Source organism: Dysidea avara, chromosome 5 (assembly GCF_963678975.1).
Source record: "Dysidea avara chromosome 5, odDysAvar1.4, whole genome shotgun sequence".
Taxonomy (NCBI): Eukaryota; Metazoa; Porifera; class Demospongiae; order Dictyoceratida; family Dysideidae; genus Dysidea; species Dysidea avara.
In genome coordinates, this window is record NC_089276.1 from 39657379 (window position 1) to 39671572 (window position 14194).

A 14194-nucleotide genomic window follows, 5' to 3' on the forward strand; every position below is an offset into this window, starting at 1 on the left:
TGAAGATTACTGGCAACAGCTAAAGGTAGAAAATAATTCCAGCTATCAAGCCAGGTGAAGGATGAAGATGCACAATACAACAAAACATTGAAACATACTCTTAACCTTGTTGTTCATGAGCACATCAGCTAGTTCAGTGTTCGCACTGACGCCTCAGTGGAGTGCATATGTGTGATGCAAAATAAACAGGTACTAACATTAAACATCCTTATAATCCTGTTGTTTACGTGTAAAGTGGTCTCTGGCTCTCCTGCAATCACTCCGCTGATGGTTGCTAATCTTCTCCTTCGTGAAATCGGCATGAGTGTGGTACTGAGCATTATTTAGAATTACACGTACATTAAAATCATCAGCACGAACAGGAGTTATTATTATATGGTTATGCCTTCATTCACAGGCGAATCTATCCCTGGTTATTTTATGTCTTTAGGCCTTGTAGTTTTCGAGAACATTATTTATTTATTTATTCATTATTATTATTTATGACATAATTTTAACCGCATTTCTTATTATTCTTAGTACTTGGTTTATATAATAAATAGGAAATATAAGAAAGGCATATATGCCTGTAAGGTTCCTAATCTACATACAAGTGAATAGATAGCTAGAAAAATATCCTATGAGTTATAAAAAATACTTCTATAGAAACTAGCAAACTGTCTCTTAAACTGGCTTAGTGTGGGTGCTGTGACCACTGCCCACTTCATGTGGATGTTTGTTCCAATTATCAACAATCTTCTGACTAAAAGTGTGATCTTTTATATCTTGTGATACCTGCTGTTTAAATATCTTAAATGGGTAACCTCTAGTATTGCTGTATGTTGGAAAAGTAAAAAATTGACTAGTATGCAGATCATGAATGTTATGGAAAATACTGCAAACTGTACTCAAGTCACCACGTAACTGTCTATATGTCAATGATGGCAAGTTAAGTGCTTCAAGTCTTTCTTGATATATCAGATGCTTAATATATGGAACTAATTTTGTAGCCATTCATTAGACACGTTCTTGGTCAAAAGCATCGAATGGTCCCAGATAACATTGCCATATTCGAGTTGAGGGAAAACAATTGTTGTAAATAAGCAAGTAAATGTTTCCTTGGTGAGATTTACAAACGACTTCTTGATAAGACCAACAGTATGAATAACCTTACTGGTGGCAAATGATGTATGTAGATGGAATTTCATTTGATCGTCTATAATTATACCAAGGTCCTTCTCATTGCTAGCTTGTTGAATATCTTGATTATTCATTTGATATATGTGTTTAGGGCTGAAAGCTCCCAGGTGTAGTGATTTACACTTAGAAATATTAAAAAACAGTCACCACTATATCTTCCAAGCTATTATTTCTACGTACCTTACTGAAAATCTTAGTGTCATCTGCAAATAACAACACAGGACTATGTATTTCACTTGGAAGATCATTAATGTATATCATACAGTACGGTAGTACTGTATACTAGGGATAATGGAGATTTGGGTTTTCCTAGCCAAAACATTAACCCAAAACCAGCTTCACAACTCCCATCCTGGCATCTTGGTAGTATTGGTTAGGTATAACCAAGCCCAAAAGTGCCTTCAGTATGATCCTAAAGACTTCTAATAAATTGTTACACAATAAAAAAAAAAAATTCAATGGAATTTTCTACTACCTGCCTGCCTGCGTGCCTGCCTGCGTGCCTGCCTGCCTGCCTGCGTGCGTGCCTGCCTGCCTGCCTGCCTGCGTGCCTGCCAAGCGTAACTCGATAACAGCTAAGGTTATTGGCTTGTTTTTTTCACTGTTTGATGTTGCTTTGTCCCAAGACATGCCTTTTGGCATACCGCAGTACGTACAATGCATGCATCATGAACTTACCTTTGTCCTCCTTTTTGTGTCTTATTTCCTTTTGCTGACAGCCCAAGGTATTGATTTGCGGTAGTGCGATGCATGGCTTCCCTACAGTATGTTTGTAAACAGGAATCAGTCATATTTTCCGTGATGACTGGACCGATTGCAGAGACGATTCTAACACTGTTCTTTGTTTGTAATGCTATGTAACGGGCTGAACACAGCTAAAAGCGAAGCATAATAGCCGCTGCACTTTTGAGGCAGTAATTGATAGTTGGGGGCACACAAATTGTCATATTTTCGTGGTGACTGGATTGTTGCAAAGGCACTTATTCTACTGTTTTTAGTCTGTAGCACTGTGTAACGAGCTGAACATAGCTGAAAGCAAAGCGTAATGACCACTGCACTTTCAAAGCAGTTTTTGATAGCTGGAGATGAAAACATTAATTCTGGCACCATCCTTTCTTTTGATGCGGTATACATGGGTTCACCAGTCATAATAATGATAAAAAAAGTAAACAAACAAGTTTAAGGAAAAATTAGAAACTTTAAGTTCGATTAGGGATCATAGAAAAAGAAGTAGGGAAACAAGGGAAGTTGCCTACACCTGCAGATATGCTAGTGACATTTAATCCCTAATTCAGTCATGGTCTTGGGTATAGGGATTAAATGTTCACTACTATATCTGCAGGCAGGGGCGGATCCAGGGGGGGGGGCTTTGGGGGCTGAAGCCCCCCCTTCATATTTAGGCTTTACTTGATCAATATGCTGAGTATTATAATGAAATTTTGTCTTAGCATAATTATATGATCACTAATAATACAAATACTCATAAAACCACCTTATAAACATCTTTCCAAGGTATTATCAGTGGATTTATGCTAAAGTTTATGCAACAAGGACCTGGATCAGCATTGGAGGTGTACAAGATCGAGATACTCTAATAGAGCAGTCAGCTAACTACTCTAATAGAACATTCACTGGAAACATGTAGTTGGTTCTGTTATGGAATTTTTCCAAATCTGCCTGCACCTATACATACAATGAAGTGCATTGGTTTGTTTAAAGGGCTTTATTCATCCACTTGTGTAGTTAATATATATGGCAATACTTAATTCAGGTACACAATTTCCATTGAAAATGCTCTCAGATTCAATCTTGTATTGTTCGAATTTCAAAATTTTCCACGTTCAACATTATTATTCTAACATGCACCTATTCAGTGTTGTGTAATTGTGAGAGGGGTGCATCATGTACTTGGTTGTCTGTACCTACCCAAACTTTTCCATTAGCAAAATGCTTTAGATAGCCATACTTATAATCTAAAGGCAGTATATGAAATATCTACAGGCAGAAAATATTATGAATTTTATGTGGAAATGTCTCAAAATTGCAGTATTTTAGCATCTATTTTTCAAAAATTTCCTGGGGGGGCATGCCCCCAGACCCCCCTAGTTCCAGCATGCTTTGCATGCTGTGAAGTGTGCTTTGCACACCTCTACCCAAGAGATTAGTATCTTGAGTTAGCCCCCCCCTTTTATAAATCCTAGATCCGCCCTTGGCAGGTGTAGGCGACTCCCTTGTTTCCCTACTTTTTTTCTATGATCCCTAATCGAACTAATTTGAACTAATTTGTCCTTAAACTTGTAATATTCACTACTAACCTTTTTAGCTATGAAATCACCATGAATAATCTATGAATTTTATGAATTACACATGAATTTATCCTGAAAAGCATTCACGGTACATTCATAGTGTTGGGAAATCCCCATGAATTTATCACAATACTCGATGAAATTCCTATGAATTTACACACATGGGTGACATCAGTGATCCTGCGTTCCCTATGAAAAGTGCATAAATTTCTTTGCCACCTAAGAAATTATTTTTCTATTTACATGGTCATGAAAACCCTAAAAATGGTTAACCATCGCAGTTTAGTTTGCTACCATAGTTATAGCCTTAAAACACCTAATAAAGTGATAGATATTGCAGGAAAACGTCTGTTTAACTAACTATTAGTTGGTGTTCATGATTGTAGTATAGCAGACACGCCCATTTGCAATCGATTGATTGCATCATTCAGTACTACTGCTATACACTTTCCAAATTCTTACAAAATTATTAAATAGGATTAGAAAGGTAAAACTTAAGAAGGATGTTAGTAAATACAAGAAAACCTGTAACTTGAAAGCTAACACCGAAGCTTCGAGTGTTTGAACATTTTATTAACAAATGTTCAAAGGTAAATTTCAATATTCGTCCCAACCCAAGTATCTACCGAGTGTAAGCGCTTAAGATGGCAGTAAAGCAGTTGTCAGGCGGCCACTCACTATTGTTATTAAGTTTTTTGAAATGCTGTAACTCTCTCTCCACACGGCGTTCAGGGGAATTCTATCAAAGCTAACAACAAGGAGACATGGACTTATGCTCCTGCTGCGTAAAGAAGACGTTTTTTTTTGATGTTATATTATAAGATGGTTTCATAATACTATTTGAAGCAAGTTTATAAAATGCGGAGTGATAATTGTCTCCTTTTTCGGTAACCAGCAATTCTTAACTGTGTTTGTGTTTCCATGTATTATCGTCAATACTGGTGCTACAGAACGTACAAAACTCACACCAAGCTCAGAAAAAGCAGCTCTAATGAAGAAATGCCTGTCAGCAGCACAAGGATTGTAGATGGAAACATTTGTTAAGTTATGCACGACTAGCAGTCAAAAATTTGGCCTAATCACTGCATTTGTTGCATTTTGCTAATAGAAAGCAACCAAGGCCACCATGTTTCATTTCACACCAATCAGTTCAACTGAAAGATTGGTAAGCTGCACTGTGACAGGTAATGGTGTGAATATAGCTTCAAGTAATTTGTAAAGGCTTATAACTCTACAGCCTTTCAGGTGTGGTGTGGTACAAGGAAATGAAGTTGAAGTGTAAGTGGAGTAACGTTTTCATTCAATAATAATTGTTTTTTAATTACCTTCTCCATGAGTGAAAACTGACATGATTTCTTGCAGTGCTACAGCTGGCTTATTTCATCTAGCGTTTATAGCCTTTCTTCTGCTGGACAAAACAGCTGAGCTGCACAATCGCTTTGACAACCTCTGTCTTCTCGTTTCGCTTCCTATTCCTCAAATTCGATAATATACCGTCAAAACTACTAACTTTGTGCATGAAAGCCATCCCCTTAACTTTCTTGTTCATATAGGCCCACTGATCAGCTTGCTTCGCGGTATTGCAATTACATTGGTAATGGTATAGTGTGCATCTGTGATTATTATTATTATTATTACTAGGCACGGGGCACGCACATACAACCAAGTACAATCACCAATGGGACAACCTACCAATAAGGTAGTACATGACCAGTACAGTGTGTGTGTGTGTGTGTGTGTGTGTGTGTGTGTGTGTGTGTGTGTGTGTGTGTGTGTGTGTGTGTGTGTGTGTGTGTTGGCACACAAATGCAATTATAATCAAATGCCAGCTTAAGCTTTATTGGGTATAATCAAGACAACAGCCACGTGCACTCTAATATAATTATATACATATATAACAGGCCCTCAGAATTCATACCGATCAACAAATGTAAAATTAGCTAGGATATTAATTTATGTAGCTATCTGTACACAATTTGTGTCCTCCTCATGTGATACCAGTTGTTTAAATGAGGGTGATAGATTAAAACATGGCTGGAATTGCCAAGGGCAGACCACAGTGATATCTGGGACAAAAGAAGCCAAGTATTTCCACTTTGTGTCACACACAACTGTTATCTGACTCATCCGCTGAGTTACATTTTTAAGGGTGAGATGGGCTGATATGTCAAAAAAATGGTCACATGGTGTCTTGGATACACTGCAAGATGAAATAAAATGTGTAGCAGATCACTGTGAAAGGTGGCAGTGCCTTCAAAGGAATACTCATGGATATGGCACATCAGTGGTGTGTGGACACTGAATGGTAGCTACAGTAGTGATTAGCACTTCACAGCTACAGGGGATAATATTTTATTTATTGTTACTGGGTAGTACAAACACAGCACAAACAATGCAAACAGTATTACAACATGAAAACATAGTCTACCTCTGAATAATCCGCCCTGAACGCATGTACTGGCAGTAGACAAGTTAGTAGTAGACCTGTGGATGGTTGCTCATGGTGAGTGTTGTGCTGGGCGTTATATAGAATTACATGTTTGTTCAAGTCATTAGCATGAACAGGCATAATTACTACATGTTTGTGCCTTTGTTCACCGGCGAGTCGAACCCTAGTTAGTGCAAGTTCATAGGCCTTGTAGTTTTCCAAAACATTTATTTATTTATACAAGTACACATAAAAATTGGAATTTTCTACTAGAGTAGTGACCATAACACATTGATAAAAAGTACTGAAACAAACTGGAGTAGTGCACGATATTAAATCACAGTAAAACAATAAGAAGTGTTATATCCCTACTGTGCTCAAGATACCATATATAATGGAAATGCACAGTAGGGATATAACACTTCTTATTGTTTTACTGTGAATTAATATCGTGCACTACTCCAGCTTGTTTCAGTACTTTTTATCGATGTGTTGTGGTCCCTACTATAGTTGAAAATTCCAAATTTTTCTGCGTACTCGTTTGTTAACTTTTTTTGTAAATAATAATTATGACTGGTGAACCCACACATACTGCATCTGAAATGGTGCCGCGCACCTTAATCATCGTCTGAAAAGTGAAGTATCCATTATGCTTCGTTGTCAGCTACATTCAACTAGTTACACAGCATTTCAAATCAAGAACTGTTTGAAAAGCATCCCTGCAATCCACGCATACTGATAGAAAGAAATGGTGCCGCATGCCTCAGTTATATCATTTATTGTCTGAAAAGTGAAGTATCCATTATGCTTCGTTGTCGGCTATGTTCAACCCGTTACACAGCAATATGAATCAAGAACTGTTTGAAAAGCACCTCTGATATCAAAATAGCTACTATGACTAATATGGACGATTTCCGTTACGAAGGGAAGCCATCACGTGCTATCGCCAAATCGACACTTTTTGCTGTCAGCAAAGATGAATGGGACACAAAGGAGGACACTAGTAAGTCCATGAAGAATGCATTGCATGTACTGCGGTATGCCAAAAGGCACCTCTCGGCCGGAAGCAACGTCGAATAGTGAAAAAATCAAGCCCGTAGCCTTAGCCATTATCGAGTTACGCTTGTCTGAAGGCATCAATCAGTTACTTACTTACTCAGCCAGTCAGTAAACAATTCCGTTAAATAATTTAAAAAAAAAATTCCGTATCAACTTATTGAAAGTGTTTCGGGTCGATCTGAAAGCTTGTTTGGATTTAGTTTTACACACAATACAGGTGATACACAATACTGTATGCAAGCCAATAAAGGGAGACAGTGAAACCATCCATAAGCCAGGACTGCCAGGTGAAGGCAAAATGTACAATAAAAGAAACATTAAACATACCATGCTCTTTATAATACATTTACAAACACTAGAGGTAGCCAAGCCAACTAGAGTCTAGCAAGCCAGGTGGAAGTACAAAGTAATACAAACATACCACTATTAATCTTTTTCCTGGTCTTGTGCAGCTGGTATGGTGATGTTATATGTGCGCATGCGTATACATTAATTAGATGTGCTATAAAAAGAATAAATAGTGAGTACCTCGTGGTCTTCTCTTCCAAGTCGTCGCGCAGCTGAGGAACCCGCGCGTCTTTCTGTCGCTCGTAACAGTGAACTTCCTTTGTGTTAGTGTTAGGCGTGACCGCCTTAATTACTTGTCTTTACAGTGGAGTGTAAGCACTGGCAGCTGGCATGATGACTTGAGACTTGGTGTACCAGCTGGCAACATTATCAAAAACAAATGATCAGTAGTTCGTTTGTCTAGACCGCTGCTTGAATCCACCCGGTCAATTAACTGCATTGTGGTGGGTGTCACGTGCTAGCTGTTTTGATCAGCATTAAATAGAATGATCCTACCATTTCTATTGCCTTCACGAAAGCACCCACCCATTATACGATTCTTTTCGTTCAACATGGATTCTATTCCCAGTGAGTGCGAAGCCTCAGGCCTTGTAGTTTTCTCAGATATTATTTAATTATCTATTACTATTATCAAGAGTAATTTACTCTTGCTATTATTTATGACGTAATTTTAACCGTATTTCATATTATATTCTTACTACTTGGTTGTATAATCATTATTATGCAATAAATTACATAATGCGGTTTAGAATTTTATACGACTTCCACTTGGGTGGGCTGCCTGATAGCTGCTTGACCACTACCTTAAATAAGTTTGCAATGTCTAAATATGCTGCTCAAGGAAAGGGTTAATAGGGAAGATTAATGCCTCAATATGATTTCATTGCATGAAGAAGGACAAGAACAGCCTTATTGAAGAAAAAAGTAAAGGCATGGCACAGAGGGCATACACTTGTGGTCAGGCAGGCAGGCAGGCAGGCAGGCAGGCAGGCAGGCAGGCAGGCAGGCAGGCAGGCAGGCAGGCAGGCAGGCAGGCAGGCAGGCAGGCAGGCAGGCAGGCAGGCAGGCAGGCAGGCAGGCAGGTAGGCAGGCAGACAGAAACTCACCAGCTGCCTGTAGGTGTTTTCTTGTTTTCAATGCTGTATTTGATGTCAGGTGGACTGATATTATCCGTAAAGGTGATTTTCGTTATGCAAGATTTTTCTAGAATATTTTAAAGGCAGAATTTACATAGGTGGCTTGTCATTTTTGTACTTAAACTATACCACTATAGTGTTTGATAAACTAGTATATGTGACTGGATATGAAAGAGCCCCACATGTTAGCTCATTCTTCAAATTCCAACTGGATAGGAAAATGTCATCACAGATATCGTCCTAGTCTCATCCCCAGCCACCCATTCGCTCGATTACGCGAAGGTCATCTGGTGACATTATTTCAATTTCTTGGCCAAGGAAGTACAGTACAGACCTTAGTGACAAATATAACTAATCTTATGTGTCCGGACAACATGTCAGACCACTGAATAAAGTGGCCGGACATAGATATAACACAATTTGTTGGCAGGGGTGTAGGACTCCATGGCTTCCTGGGTAATACTGTGTTTATGTAGAGGGATGGGTACCTTTGTGTGCGAAGTACACTAGCATGCCAATCTAGGGGGGTCTGGGGGCATGCCACCCCAGGAAATTTTTTGAAAAATAGACCCTCTGAAATTGAATCTGAGAGTAATTTCAGCAGTTTATTAGTACACTATTATATGCACACTTCTAATTTTTGTACACAATTAAATTAACCATAATAGCAATTGTACATTAGGCTGCTTATTAGCTGTACATGTGTAAGATAACAATTCTTTGATAAGCGCATAGCTATTGTCTGTTGGTGCGTATATAGTATAAATTTATTCTGCAATTCAAATGTACATTATTAATATGCTGAGAAGTGCTAAGAGGAGAACAGAGCCTAGTGATAATGAGTGCAAGATATATTAATAAGTCAGTATACTGTAATTTGGGAAGATTCAATGTTTAATTAACACTTTAGCTCTCAGTAGGTGATCCATGCAATAAATTTAACTCCTTGTTAACTTAAATGTATGGAACTATAATAAGGAATATGTCCACATTACAGTATCATACTCAGTTGTGATAGTTATAATTAATCAACTTTACTGATGACATGATAATTAAATAAAGAAGTGATAGACTGATGGTAATAGTCTGGTAGTCAAATGCAAAAAAAGTCATGTACCCAGAAAAAATGGTATAAAAGAAGTTTTGGTATCATTCTGTGTGAAGTTTAATGGAGAATAACATATTCAAAATCCCAAAAAATCCATCTTGGGGAATTTTTTTTACTGTTGTTTAAATGTTTGCATGTAATTTCTGTAAGAAATGGTTGACAGCTGGTGTTTAATAGAATAGTAATCACCAGCTACAGCTTACTTGTTGAGTTGATATTTGAGGAAAATGGATCACAAGCACAGTGCTATGGTTGTGGTTGATCCACCGTGATCCCTGACACCGAACTGGCTTGTTTCCACCTTTAGGAAACTCATACACTTCTCGCAAATCCTTCACAACCTCTTCTAGTTCCCTTGTCTTCTTCGGTGACTTTTTGTAAAGGTAGAACAGACGTAGCAGCATCTCATCGATACTGATAAAAAGATCGCTGGTGAGGGCATTCTTGGAAGCCAGCTCAAGATGATGGGCATAGCACCATGACCACACTAGCCATGGATGGGAACTCAGCATCATGCCTTTCATTCCATTATGCTCCGCAACATTAACAGAGGCTCCATCAGTTCCTCCTCCTACCAAGACTGGCTTTCCTTCAGCGCTGAGCATGTTCTCATCTAGAATGTCTGTTATTCCTAGTGGTGCCAAGGACTGAGAAAGGCACTTCACAAGCCCACTTGCATTCGCCTTCTCGGGAGATTCCAGACTAAGAAATCTAGTACATGATTTCATCTCTTCAGCAACATCATCTTTCATGCATGTAAGAATGACTACCAGCTCCTGTTCAACGTTACCTGCATCTGTGCTCCCATCCATTAAAAAACTATAAAAATTATTCTCACAGAGCGACTTGAGAAACTGCTGGCGCTGGGCTTGCACAATGTAGTGAGTAAATAGACTTGCTGATGGAGTAGTTCTGTAAGCATGGCCCAGTTCAACTCCATGGCGTGATTCAAGCTCGCACAGAGGTACAAATTTCTCAAAGGCGATACCCTCCTTGGCCATAAGGTAACACACATCGAGCTTCTTTTGCATTCTTGTGCGATCGACATCACTTAACATAGAGAGGGAACGAGCAATTGGGGCGTACTGTACAACTGGCGTCCTGCTTGCCCTCGCTTGCGCTGTGCAAAGCTCAGCTATGGCTTTCTTGTGTTGTCCTGAGGTTGCGTGGTCCAACAAGTTGCTCGTACGCTGGTTGTCTGATCCATTTACCCACACAGCAGAATAATTTTTCATCGAGCAAATCTTGTTCTGGTACTCCCTACAGGCCAAACAATACAGGCGCGCTACAAGATTCTTGTCCACTATGTCTGTCTCGCATTTCAGCCACGATAGTGATTGGTGCTCGCTGTCGTAATTCTGCTGCCACTTTTCGAAGGTCGAAACAGTTATTTGCCGCTTGCTTTTCTTTGTACTGGCTGTAGAACTGCTGGAACTCAAGGCCTGCTGTAATGTCCATTCACTAGGGCGCTTTTGACCGGCCATCTTGTGGTAAAATTTGTTCGGTCACATAACACCTATGTCCGGTTTTTGTCTGGTGTCCGACCGTTACATTTGTCACTGGACCTGAAAAACTAGCTTAGTAGTAATCTAAAGGTCTTCTTCGCCATTGATTATTGTTCTAAGTGGACTGCTAAGAAGATTTTCGTACATTAAGTTTTAATCGACATTTATTTGTTACTCCAGTGATTTTTTCATAACTAAAACTTCTTTTGGTGGATGAAAAATTTATTCATTTGAATGTAAGCATGAATGAGCACAAGAAACACATTTATAGCATTATTTCACTAGGGCCAAAAAAAGTGGACTAGTCACCAGAAAACCTTCGAGTGATCAAACGCGTGGACGGCTGGGGACGAGACTAATATCGTCCATAGCATGAACATAAACTAAATTATATACATGGTTGATTAATTACCTACATATTAGTTAGCAGATAAAACCTTTGATTCAGCCCTTATTCATTGCTTTGATCCTTACAAACATTCATAATCCCTACACTTGTTACCAAAATATACTTCCCTGGACATTATTGCGAGTAGTCTGTACACAACAAATGTGTGATCTTACATACTTTTAATTATACATAAATTCCCCACATACTGTAGTTGCTTGAATAAAGAACTCTCCATTGTACATTATAGTATTACAATGAACTCAAAACTTACACATCACAGTGAGGGTAGTATTACTCTGTACAGTATTCACCACATTAGTTGCCACACAATAGTACACTCCACCATCCATCCGTACAACACTCATAATAGTAAGGTCACTAGTAACCTGGAACACTACATTACTACCATCAGTTACCATCACAGGTGAGTTGGTGTCACTGATAGTATATTTGCTATCATTCATAATACTACCATCTGGTCCAGTCCAACTAACTGTTGGTACTGGTACACCAGTTGCTGTACAAGTGATAGTTGTACTAGTGTCTCTTTCTGTAGCACTGGCCATGTTTGTGGTATTAGCAGTAGTTTCAACTGTACAAAAGGACAATGACAAAGTATGGTTAGATTATAAAATCAACTTAAATAATTTCAGTATCACTATATGGGGTAGCACCAAGTGTATGTACATACTAACCATGTTCATAACTGGTCACACAGCTTTTAATGTAAAGTTATCCTAGCTGATGAACGTCTAAATTCTAAGACATTGATTCACACACTTATGGAATTATTTATTATATCATATCCCTTTAGAGATAGCAAATTATTAAACATTTCAACTCAAAAGCACTCAAGCCACTTAGAAAAAGGTATCATACATTGGATTCACTGCCATAACACATCATATTATTTGAAAAAGTGTCATGGCATATTTGGTTCCTATGTAAATGTTTAATTTAGAGCTACACCCTAATGTTTATTTAATCCTTTTTTGACCACAAATAAATAAAATTGATTGCATAACCATGGGAAAATGAAGTGAACATTACAGCACTTTATTCACAACCATGAGTAAATGCTGAAATACAGGCAGATGCATATTCAAGTACTAAACAAATACCAAGAAGGTGGGCTTAATATCACCTTATGACCATATGGATGTATGATGCACTTATGTATTATTAAACACTACTCCACTTACCATAAATCATCACATTGATAGTTGTCATATCATTTCCAGCAATATTTGACACATTCACAATATAGTTTCCATCATCACCAGTATTGGTACTATGTACAGTCAGTGATGAATTACCAGTGGTATTATCACTGGATAATATAGTGGTAATAGTATAGTCGCTATTACTAGTTAATGGTTGATTGTTATAGGACCACTGGACAGTTACTGGACGGTTGGATGATCCAATTGTGACTGAGATGGTAACACCTTCAGGTGATGTTACTGTTCTTGTAGTATCTCCAATAAGGGCAATCACTGGAGGAGCTGTATGATGATAAAATGTAATGATTATGTATTCAGATCATACAGTGGAATTTTATTAGAATCATAATGATAAGGTGCAGCTCAGACACAAAGTCCCATTCAAAACTCAAGTGTATGTGCATGTGTGAACCACCAGTGGTTTTTGAGGAAACTCATGCATATGTTGGAAAGGATTAGAAAAAATTAGCAGTAATAATACTCATGTTGTTACAAGGTTGTATAAAAACAAAGAACAAGTGGACATGGTTGAGAGGCCAATACATTATGAGTGCTACGTATATCAGTCTTAAGATGTCAACATGAATGCTTTATGTTTTGTTATACAACCAAGTAAATGATGCTTTAAGTGTTATACATGGTACTTTCTATAGTATGTACGCATTGAGCTGGATCCTCAAAAATGATTAATAACTCATGATTGTTACATCGCACGAACTTCCTATATCGCTCATTTGGTAGCACCTCTCAACCCCGCTAAAAACATATTAAAATTGTTTCATTCAAATGTAAGACACTCCAGTTATGATGCTGTAAAGTTTCGTCATTAATTTTCAATGGGAAGCCTCTAAAGCGCAACACTTTGATGTTACGTTGACACTTGTTAGTGGTGAAGACAGACGTCACACTCCTGCCCTCAACACATATGATTTCACTAAGAGGGAGTTATACACTTCAATTGCAAGAACAATAAAGCAGTCTTTGTGTGTCTGTAAAACAAGTGGAAGAGCTGGGGCCATTGTTGCATTGTATTTAGAGGATAAGTGGCCCACTTATCTTCAGGGAAAAAACCTCTTCAGCCTTAACGAGGAAAAATCCATCTCAAAATCTGTTATGCAGCATTAGTGCACCTGCAATTGAGTCAAAGACCATTTTTTTTAAAAACTTCACATAGCTGCCCATCCTCTTCTATTCCCATTTAGTCAACTTGTCATTTTAATCCTTTTCTCATCACTTCACCACACACGTATACAACTTTTCCAGCCAGCATTTTGTTTTTGAAGTCATATTCCCACAAAACTCTAAAAGTTTCAACAACTGAAATAATACAGTTTGGGCTGATAGTACCTGTAGCGATTTCCAAACACTCCTGCATTGATCACACATACAATGGATGGTATGTTCCAACTTTTGCTAGCATAATAAAGCAATAATATTTTATTTATTAAAGTCTACAAATCACACTTCACCTGTATTTTCATGTACTTCACAGAGTTTAATTCCAACCTCCC

The 14194-nt window shown here is 38.2% G+C and overlaps 1 protein-coding gene across 1 annotated transcript in view; it reads right to left on the bottom strand.

Annotated features, from left to right (window-relative positions):
- Window positions 1–11720: 11720 nt before the first annotated feature.
- Window positions 11721–14194, bottom strand: part of LOC136255277 (mucin-22-like) — a 95832-nt gene continuing 93358 nt past the window's right edge. Inside the window, exons 20-22 of the mRNA XM_066048002.1 lie at window positions 14031–14052; window positions 12663–12965; window positions 11721–12052 (exon numbers count right to left, since the gene is read on the bottom strand). Of these exons, the coding sequence (XP_065904074.1) occupies window positions 11721–12052; window positions 12663–12965; window positions 14031–14052 (657 nt within the window). The remainder of the gene's footprint in view (window positions 12053–12662; window positions 12966–14030; window positions 14053–14194) is intronic.